Source organism: Alosa pseudoharengus, unplaced genomic scaffold (genome assembly GCF_046254945.1).
Source record: "Alosa pseudoharengus isolate Yale_2024_CS ecotype anadromous, Long Island Sound unplaced genomic scaffold, YU_APseudo_1.1 YU_APseudo_1.1_scf_10, whole genome shotgun sequence".
NCBI classification, from domain to species: Eukaryota; Metazoa; Chordata; class Actinopteri; order Clupeiformes; family Clupeidae; genus Alosa; species Alosa pseudoharengus.
Genome location: NW_027468565.1, coordinates 13,795,315 through 13,806,404, shown reverse-complemented (window position 1 = coordinate 13,806,404; position 11,090 = coordinate 13,795,315). Strand labels below are relative to the sequence as shown.

Sequence of the window (11,090 nt, the reverse complement as noted above, 5' to 3'; positions counted from 1 at the left end):
GCATTCGCCACATTAAAGTAGCCTAATTGAAGAGAATGTCACATTAATACTATCAGACACAATAAATACCACGTTTTCCCATGTAAGTAGAAGAAAGGCAAGAAAATCATGTAGTAAACATCTTTCAGTTTTCAAATTAACAGTTTGTCTAGATTACGGAAATATATTTAAATTCTAATTGTTTTCATTTACTAAACATAACATAAGCAATGGTGTTTCGATCAGTGCCCATTCCAAGCTCTTGCATAATGTTTCCTATTTAATTTCATTCACAATTTACAGCTTTCATTGTCGTATGTGAGCTGTCAAGACAATAGAGGGGGGGGAACATTTTGCTTCTTGGTCCTCACAGTGGCGCTCCTCCGTCCTGTGCGTTGGACCATGGCCCCCATCCCCCTTGTTAGCGCAGAACGCTGCCGCACGTTGGATTTCCTCGCTGGCCGTCAGGCGGGCGCGCCCGAACTGCCCCTCATCCCTGCTGAGACGATGGATGTACTTTCCAAGCTGGAGATAATATCAGATCTGTAATTTGTTGTGCCATCGCGTTAGTTTTCGGAGTAACTTCAAGTTGCATTTTAGGATGATGGTAGACTTTATCATCGGTCATGCCTGTTAGGAACATTTCTGTTTTAAACATTGACTGAGGGATTGAGTTTTTGTGAGTTTTTGTTACGAAGCTATGACTTGACGGTGATTGTTGACGTGTACAATTTGAATAATCTGTAATATGCACATTCATGCGCTCTCACGAAGTACGCAATAATGTTTTTGCTCGTAAGGCTTACTTTTTTCTTGGGTAGTTTGGCGCTGGTTACTGTCTTGTCAGACGCCAGGATCTCTAATACGGATGGAAATTCTAGCGGAACTAGGATGACAACGGTCAACAACAGCAGGCTGGCAGAGGGATTATCAAGGAACAGCCCGACTCTTCACGAGACTTCCAGAAAAATAGTGCACTCCACAGGTGCGTCAGTTTTGGATTATGAGAGGACTTCAACAACTGATAGTAAAGCTCATTCAACAAAACATAGTAGGCCTAGTTCCGACCATATGTTATCAAGGCGAAATGAAATCTCGAGTAATCACCTCGAATTTCTTGGGCATCGAGTCAACAGCCAAACACAGGAGCTGGAAGTGCCAGGAACCACTAGTAAACCAACATCCACACACTCGGACTCGGAGCATCGCCTTGGGGGACAGCCCAGATTTAAAAGAGTTGCAGAAGACAGCAACACAAAAGATTTAATTGAAAAGAGACCGACTGACAAATATGGCAAAGAAACAAATCTTGGAGATGTGCATTTAGCAACATCAAATACCATGTGGGAATCTGTGCCGAAGCCTATGGCACAGAATTCAACAGATTCTCCTTTCGATTTCACCAGAAATGATGATTTATTAACTGTGCCAGATCATGATTTCGACGAAATCACCCCTTTGATACCACTGGTTACACGAAAGAGAGATAATGAAGTGAAAAATCCCTTTTACCCTGTCACATCTGAAACATATGGAGCATATGTGATTTTGATCATTTCTGTTATAATTTTCTCCGTTGGAATTCTCGGCAACATAACAATTATGTGCATCGTTTGTCACAACTACTACATGCGAAGCATCTCCAATTCCCTCCTGGCCAATCTTGCTTTTTGGGATTTTATTATCATATTTTTCTGCCTGCCTTTAGTCATTTTCCATGAATTGACAAAGGACTGGCTACTTGGAGAATTCTCTTGCAAGATTATTCCATATATTGAGGTATGTGTTCTCTCCAGTGCCCTTAAATGTAGAGAGAACATTGCTTTTTGTGCTGAAATTCCATTGTCATGGTTCCTCCCTAGATAGTCTAATTAATATGTATTTAGCTACCTATTACTTTATTCAAGAAAGAAACTGCACTGTTTACCTGAGGGGTAGGCCTTCTTATCTTTCAGAAGCTTTTGCCCGAGCACTTGTAACAGATTTAGCCATTGTAAGTAGGCCTTATGTCTTTGCCCTTTTTTACAGACAGTTCATGAAATCATTGTGCAGAGCGCATTAAAGCAAATTATGCTACAGTTACATAGTTTTCACTGCGTTCTCCCTGCAGGAAATTGCTTGCACTTCTTAGACATACCCTGGATAAGGACAGGTCATGAACTGCTGACCTATAGCTACCAAACACCTGCAACCGTTCGTACTTGTTCATAGTGTCTCACATGAGCTCAAATTGACTGTGTGGATAAGGCCAGGGTCTTGTATTTCTCAAGGTACCAGACCTAATATGGCTTATTCAGAGGGTCTCTCTGCAGATCTAGTCAGACAATTAATCTGATAAAGATTGCATTAGTGCCCCAGTAAAGTGCAGTTTAATCAGACAAGTGGTGTACACTAATAACCCAGTGAGCAGGGGGTCATTAATTAGGTTAGTAAACCAATAGAATCCAGTCTTCATCAATCTAGTGTTGAGTTGGGAACAGGTGGCAGGAGCACTACATGTAAATGGGGCCAGTGGCATAAGCATAACATGCCTAATATGTTTACATGAGCACATCATATCTGAACACGTGTGTTGCTGATGCACTGAGCATGTCTGATCACTTCTTGACATCACTGCTTGGCTTGACATGGGCAGAAACATTAAACATGAAATCCTAAGTTAGGACTAGAAACCTAGGTATCTTCTAGTGGCCTATACATAAGAGAATGTGAGCTTAAGCTTGTTTTTGTGTTGAACCAGTCTGGAAACATAGCACAAGAAACTTGTTTCAACATCTGAACAATGCAGTTCTGCTTCTGAATGTTCCCTTGATAAACAGGCCATGTGCTGCTGTGGACTGTGAAGTTGGGCCTCACTCACAGAAGTCCCTCAGCTTGCTGCCCTTCATTGCCTAGTGTGGCATAGACCAGACTAATATCACAAGACCAAGATTGTGGTGCATAGTTATTGTAAGCACAAATTCTGTCAAGTTTCTGAAAGAATCAGATTTAATGAATATCCCTACTGATGAAATGCTTTTCCACTATGTTCCATGACACATCATGCAGGCAAACAAGCATAGCGCTCTGCTCTTTAGTGATGTGTTGTCTTTGAGTTTCTGACAGATGATCTGTATGTTACCCCTCCAGGTGGCTTCATTAGGCGTAACGACATTTACGCTCTGTGCACTCTGCATCGACCGCTTCCGCGCCGCCACTAACGTGCAAATGTACTACGAGATGATCGAGAACTGCACGTCCACGGCGGCCAAGCTGGCGGTCATCTGGGTTGGCGCTCTTCTGCTGGCACTGCCGGAGCTGCTGATCCGGCAGCTGGTGCGGGAGGAGCGCGAGCCGGCCGAGGTGACGCCGTGCGAACGCTGCGTGGTGCGCATCTCCACCGAGCTGCCGGACACGCTCTACGTGCTGGGCCTGACCTACGACAGCGCGCGCCTCTGGTGGTACTTCGGCTGCTACTTCTGCCTGCCCACGCTCTTCACCATCTGCTGCTCGCTGGCCACCGCGCAGAAGATTCGCCAGGCCGAGCGCGCCAACGTGCGGGCCAGCCGCAAGCAGATCCAGCTGGAGGGCCAGATGAACTGCACGGTGGTGGCGCTGGCCATCGTCTACGGCTTCTGCATCATCCCCGAGAACATCTGCAACATCGTGTCGGCGTACATGGCGGCGGGCGTGCCGCGCCGCGCGCTGGACGTCCTGCACCTGGTCAGCCAGATGCTGCTCTTCTGCAAGTCGGCGGTGACGCCGGTGCTGCTGCTGGCCCTGTGCCGGCCCTTCAGCCGCGCCTTCATGGACTGCTGCTGCTGCTGCTGCGAGGAGTGCGGCCCGCCACGCGCCTCGGCCGCCGCCAGCGACGACAGCGAGCACGACGCCACCACCACCGAGCTGGAGCTGTCGCCCTTCAGCACCGTCCAGCACCGCGAGGTGTCCACCTACTCACCTGTGGGAACGCACTGCTGAGCAGCACCACGGGCCACACCACCGCAGACCGCAGCGTTTAGAAAGGGCTCTTTAGTTCCACCAGAAAGGATCGAATGTGATGGGGCGTGTTAAGAATGCAGAGTGGAAAAGGAGAAGCGTAGGTGGAGCGTAGGTGGAGCGTAGGTGAAACGTTGGTCAAGCGTAGGACACCATTTGTGATGGTTGTATAAGTCTACACACTTGTTAAATAGAACTAAAGCTGTGGTATGTAAACGTTGATACTGCAGTGTTGGCACGTTGTCAGAGCATCAGTCAGTCTGCTCAGCACAGACAGTGGGAATATAAATATAGGAAGCACAGTGTTTATTAAATGGCCTGCTGTTCCCCATCACGTCCTGAAATGCTACACTATGCACTGATTGTACAAAAACAACAAGCTGTGAGTCAAATTGAACATCCTTTGAGACTTGAACCATGTATTAAGGTCATCACGCCATAGACAGTTTACTTCAGGGCACGTGTGCGTACAATGTATGTGAACTGCCATTGCTGTTTACAGAGGGCAAATGTCTACATAGGGAATAGGCTGTTTAAAGTTGCTAGAAATGAATGATGAATTCACCATGTTTAATGATTTGCACTGCCCTGTAGCCCAGCTTTCACTTGAGATCTTGAGTGTTGTTACGTCAGAAGGAAAAATAATATATATTAAGAATGGTTGTAGTATGTTTTTGGATAATGATTCTTGTGAATCAGTTCAACCTATGCTAGTTCCCTTACTATGTGAGCATTCCAAGTCTGTATTTGTTAGCCAAATGTGTGATACACCCCAGTGTGCTGCTGGAGCGGTTGTTTTTAGCTAAGAATTGTTACTTTAGTAATAAAAAGCAAAAGCTATGATTCATCTCTTTCCATTTTAAAACAGTAACAGACCTGACAGTAAAGGCTTTCAGCTCTTTTTTTCTGAAGCAACAATGATTTTGATTTCCATGGACATTTTTCTCTTCCCATCTCTGAGTATTTTATGATGTTGAGTATAGTTAATTTGGTGTTGCTGGAACATAACTACAGTTTTATAAATATGAATGTATCATGACCAGACAACTTACAGTATGTTTTATGTCCAAAAGATAAAAGGTAAACCAGCTTCATTCTCCAATATTGATCAATCTCAATATTCTTAACGAAATTAAGAAATGCTTTACACAAAATAGTTCAGAAAAGCAATGTGAGATTCATTTGTTGCTATAGAAATGTAGAAATGATTTGCTCTCTTATTTTGTTGGCCTAGAAATTGAGAAAATGTTTACTGTCTTGCTCCATCCCAAGAGATGTACAGCAGTATCCTTATAATTGAGGCTTAGCACTGGGTGTATGCCCTGGTCATCTGGCTGGCATGACATCACCACCATACAGTACTTGACCAGAGCACACAGTGGCCATTGTTTTAGAGCCATCACTGCAGCAACAGCAGGAATCCAGAACCTACCAGGCTCTGTGACGTCGCAGCCGGCCGGGACCCAGGCTCTGAAGCCAGGAGAAAGCTGGAGAGATCCCGCTTGGGCTCCGACAGGCAGCTGGTGCTGGAGCGTTTCTGCTTTGGAGGCTGAAGGCCCAGCTCTTCTGTCTGGAAAGTCTCAGTTGGAGTGGATGTCTTCCAGACTGTTATGTAAACTCAGTTGCCTTCTCTTGTCTTACGACATCCATCATGTATGTGCCGTCTGATTCATTTCAGTAGATTTATAAGCAGCGGTAGGGCTTGTTCAAGTCTTTGAGTCACCACAGAGGTTCATTTGTAGTTGGTTATCATGCACAGATGCGTGTTAAATGTGTTACACTATTAATTTCACAAGCAAGGGTCAGCAGTTTCAAGCATAGTTACTTGGGTTGTGGAATGAAACGCCATTAAAAAAATTCCAAGCTCTCACCCACTCAGGAATATGAAAAGGCTGTTTGCAGGAGCAGCCCAGCTGTACAGGGTCCCAGCTGCACAAAGGCCTCCATTCTCCCTCCCAGGCTGCTGCTCCGCATCTCACTGATCCGCCTGCTTGGATTTGAGCTTTTTTCTCCAGAACCACCAAAAGCAACAAAAAATGAGAAGATGTGGTTACCTCATCTCACAAAGATTCAGATCTGATCACCATTGCTTATGTAGCATATTAATACAGTCCAAGTTTATAATACAGTATTTTGTTAACTTACAAATACTTGAGAGTATTTTCTGCTCAAGGAGGATAAATACTGCTAGAACTCTTTTTGGGAATGATATACTGTATCTTGTCATGATCAAAGCATATTCTTTTTAGAGTTGTTTTGACATACAAGGGTGTAAAGCTAAATAATTCAGCACAGTTTTCTTTCTGTTGTTACATTAGCTGGTACATGGATTGTGAAAGCTATGTTGGTAGAGCTCTTACTCTGAGATTTCACACACATGCTAAACAACTAGCAGTACACGATTTGCATCTAATCATTCAGTTTTCATGTTATCAGCCCCACGATCATCAGCATTGCCAAGAGCTCAAGTGGCATTGTCCTTGAGGGATTATTAAAATATGTGCTCCTGCAGTAAACTGGGAAACTGACATTTTGTATGAAAGTTCTGAAATTGAAAGTGAGAAGACACCATAATGTCTTATCAATGTGATGATGCACTCATTGCTTGTGATCTTCCTGCTAATAAGCTATTCAATGATCCGAAATGCCAAGGAATATTCATCACAGGCTATCCACATCATGAATCCATGGCAACTGTAAGAAGAGTGATACGGATGAAGGCCTCTAACTGAGGTAAGGTGGACAGGGATCCGTCACACAGCATTGGGTAATGTATGGGAATGCATTTTGCTGCTATTGTAATATAATCTAATGCATCAGATTGAGTGGATGCTTCTCCCGAGGATAAGGGGCTTTATTGTTTCTCGCAGGCCTTTGTTGGATCATTCCTCATTTCTAGGTCACTGGCTCCAATCAACGCTTGAATGCATAAATGAGATGTGTGCGATGAGAATGCTGCTCTCCCTCTCTTTGGGATAAAGGGAGGAACCGCCCCCCATTATGTTCCCACTGGGTGATGCCATTTTGCCTGTTCTCTCTCACAGGACCAGCATCCTCCTCTGTGCCAGATCGCCAGCCTCCTTTCTTTTCCCAGCCTCGTCACATGGTGCTTTCCAAAGTTTACTTAAACTGTCATCAAAGGTTCTTTCATGTTCATAATTGAGCCACACACACACACACAAACACACACACACACTCTCTCTTTCTCTCTCTCTCTCTCTCTCTCTCTCTCTCTCTCTCTCTCTCTCTCTCTCTTATGCCCACAGCAACTCTTCTGTGCATAGTTGGAAGATGTGTCGTTCAGCTTATTTGTAGTTAGTACCAGCCTTTGGTCTCACACACAGACATGTTGAAAGTTTGAGCCCTCCTCATTATCCAAATGTATTTTGGTAAAGAGCGCCATGCATGACCATCCATTCCTTTGCCTGCAAATACATTCTTGTACTTCTCACAAACAGTGCATGCATGTTTCCACAGTATGGACTAACATGCTGATGCAAGTGGCCTGTGCCTTGAAAGCTGCTATGTTGTTGAGTTTACAAATAATAAACGGCGGCCTGTTTAATAAAGCCACCATGTTGACATGGAGGCATAAACAATTTGGCCATTGTGCAAGGATGTGTGATGCATTTGTCAGAGCAATCATTCCACAGCCATGACTTCACAACGGGTTCATCAACTAATACCCTGCCTGCCAGCACAAATGTATATGTAGTTGGGATCAGACTGTCTCTGTACTGTGTATCTTTATGTATCTTGCCCCATCTTCTCAGTTAGTGTTCTGTTGCAGAGAGACTGTATGTTGAGACACTTTTTTCTGAAGGGAAAAGAGGACTGAGAAATAGTCTCTTTTGACATGTACATCCTGAGCTGCTGAGAGAGGACTTTGCTGCTTTTCACAGGGACAAAGAGAGCAGCTTGCGTCACTGTGGAGCCCGGAGTTGTGCAGGAACAATCAGTGGCCTGTGTGGGCTTTTTATGGTGTGCAAATGATGGCCAAGCAGTCACCATTGATTTCCACCCGCCCGCTAGCTACAAGCCAAGAGAAACTGGGCAAACAAAATGAACCTCCTCTCCAGCTCCTTTTGATCTGTCACTGCAACCGACCCCCTGCTACTACGATCACCCTCACACATACCTGTAAACACACACACACACACATGCACGCACGCACACACACACACACACACACACACACAAAAGGTAAAAATCTTTACACCTGCATGATGGCTGACAGTACTTAAATGGGTTTGTGTAGTTGGGATTATGCTTCTATTTTACACCACTGAGAAGGCTAAATTGCATGCATATAAAATGCTTCATGGAGGTATTTATTGTATAAGTTACATGTTTAAGTAATATTCCTAAAGATAATTAAGGTCTGGTCAGACGTAAATGTCTCAATACATTTCTTTGAAATAAAGCTGCTACACAGAATTGCTCTAAAACTCACAATGCAAAAATCACACTGATGGCAACATCATGAATGTTTTTTGTTTTGTTTGTTTGTTTGTTTGTTGTTGTTGTTGTTTTTTGTATGGATGACAGATGTGCTTATCGGTCTTTCACATGATTATTTACCTTAAAATGATGCCAGAACTAGCTTGTAAGAGAAAGTGATAAAATACATCCATACTCTTGCTGTTAGCAACAGTTAGTTTATGGGCTTAATTTAGATCAACAAATGCTTGAGTATTCAAATTACTGTCTATACTTTGCTTTACTATACTTTTCTAGCTTTAGGCCTACTGTGCTCAGTGATGTTAGAAAAAGCAGTAGGCTGTGTTCATATAGATTTCCTTCCACCAATTAGCACCAACGCCAGTCAAGAAACGCACATGTGCTGTTGCTGAACGCCACACTCATACACAAGCACAAGTACAGTATGTGTAACATAGACATCCATATTCAGGGCTTTTACAGTTTGGACCTGGGACAGCTTCAAAAAGTGGAGACATTTTGGCTGTGTTGGATGGCTCTCCCGGCGCTGCCTGCTCTCTGTGATTGCACAATGGGCTCGCTGTGCTGTGGCTAATGGTACAGCACTAGAACATCGCAACCCCAGCGAGAGGACACGCCGGGAAGCGTCGTCCGTCATGCACGTGTCACAGACTATTGTCCAGGGAATCGGAGAGGCGGAGGACAAGAGAGAGGAGGAGGAGAGGCTGGACAGGACAGGACACCACCCTGGTGCGTTGGATAGGCATTACTTCTGCCTCCCTGGCCTGCAGGCACATGGGATAATTAACGAGTCTCATGAGGGAGCTGCCTAACAAGCGCCCGTTCCTGAGCCCCCGACCCCAAAGCTCACACGCACTGCAGCACTGGACGCAGCTCATGGCCAGTAGGGACCAAACAGAGTGAAGAGATGTCTGTTCTGAGGTGGAACCAAGATTCCATCCCATAAATTAAGCTGCATGTAAAGAACATTGCATGTATAGGCCATGTATGGGTTACTTATTCTTTTCTGCATCCTGTAACTGAACTTGTGACATCTGGTTGTTTTTCTTTATATGTGATTGGTGCATATAGCATTATACAGAATATGCATGTAAAAAGTGCAATATGTTTACTCGTAAATATGTTGAAATTAATGTTTCAGTAGCCTTTCTACGAATTGAGACTTCAGCCATACAGTAAAGTCATACTTTAGTGGTGATGGATGATGCGGGTACAGAAGATTGCCTTCATCAGTGTAGAACAGAATGGGCAGAGAGATTTCCAAATTACAAATGGGTGATAGACATGCCCAAGACACACCAGGGAATCATAGGGTTGTTTTTGCACTTTATGGTCAATCAAATAACATGTTTGTTTGCCTTCATTTAGTGCTGTAAAAACAGGACAGGACACAGGCGGTCACTCCACTGCTGCCCTGTTGTGTTGTCTAGTGTGGAGCCTCACGCTGCAGCCTCACTGCAGCACACATGAACACTAGGCTGAGGAGCAGAGGGCTGTATACCGTTCTCAGTGGAGATACATGCCTGCAAATCAAGCACACTGAACTGGTCTCTGATTCAATATTCTTATTACAAAAAACTATAACATATAGTTCCCTTCAGCCTGCGTTGTCTAAATGCATCACACGATTTGAACAGAAATCAGGATTTTTCAGAGCTGAGATACAGTAGTCTTGTGTGTCCTGTCACTCTTTTTGGAGTCTGCTGATCTGCCTGCAGAATTACTCTGCAACTGAGGGATTGAAGAATCGGTCAGACAGACAAGCAAGGTCAGAAAAGTTTTTACAATTCACAACATAAAAACTTTCAAATGTTGCGAAAACTGCTGTATTATTTTCCATTTAAAAGCAGCAAAGTGAGTGGTCTTTTTGTAGGTCACTAGCAGGAGAGAAACCAAGAGTGAAATGAGTGCAACTATTACGTTTAATATCACCAAATCAGGTGTGTCATCCATGGAAATCATTTCGAATCTGATTTTCTGTTCAAGTGGAACTGCATGATTCCCTGTAGCTGAAGGTCTATAGACAAGAGACCAAACTCCAGACCTTTCTGAATTGTTGTAGAATGCTGGTTGTCTTTGCTGACAAGAATGTTTAAATGGGGAAATCATTGATATTCTCTCTGGGGTACGATATTAAATAAATGTGATCCAAGTGATTCCTCATTCAACTTCCTCTCAGATGGCAAGTCCCCTGCCTCTCCCTCTGGCCTCCCTACTCTTGGCTTCATTTTTGGTGGTTGAACCTGAATTCCACATTGATGTTTTTCATCTTTAGCGTCATGTTACTGTACGAGTAGAATTTGATGCAGAAATTCTGATTTCTGCTCTAGCATAGTTCTGATTGGGGTTCACTTTACCCTCTCTTCCTGCTTATGCTGAGCATCTGTTGTGTTTTAGAAATAGAACTGATTGGGAATGAAGCATTTTCTAATATTAGATTCCCCCAGTGCATACCACACTCATCTGCATGCTGTTCGACTCACAGCCCTCAACATCAGCAACCAGAGGAAAACCAACAAGAGTTTAAGATTATTGATTTTTTATGTTCTTTTAAGTCACTTCTCAACTTTCTAAATATCTGGTCTACTTGTAGACTCTTGGTATTGTTGGTGCGTCTATAGGTGCAGACTTTGTCGGGTGTCTGTTGTTCCATACAGAGTCTTTGAGGGAGCCAG

The 11,090-nt window shown here is 43.9% G+C and overlaps 1 protein-coding gene across 1 annotated transcript; it reads left to right on the top strand.

Annotated features, from left to right (window-relative positions):
• Window positions 1-496: 496 nt before the first annotated feature.
• gpr37a (G protein-coupled receptor 37a) lies at window positions 497-4,708 on the top strand. Its single transcript, XM_076300494.1, has 2 exons — window positions 497-1,758; window positions 3,109-4,708. The coding sequence occupies exons 1-2, from the start codon at window positions 763-765 to the stop codon at window positions 3,934-3,936; spliced, it is 1,824 nt and encodes a 607-aa protein (XP_076156609.1). The 5' UTR covers window positions 497-762; the 3' UTR covers window positions 3,937-4,708.
• Window positions 4,709-11,090: the final 6,382 nt, after the last annotated feature.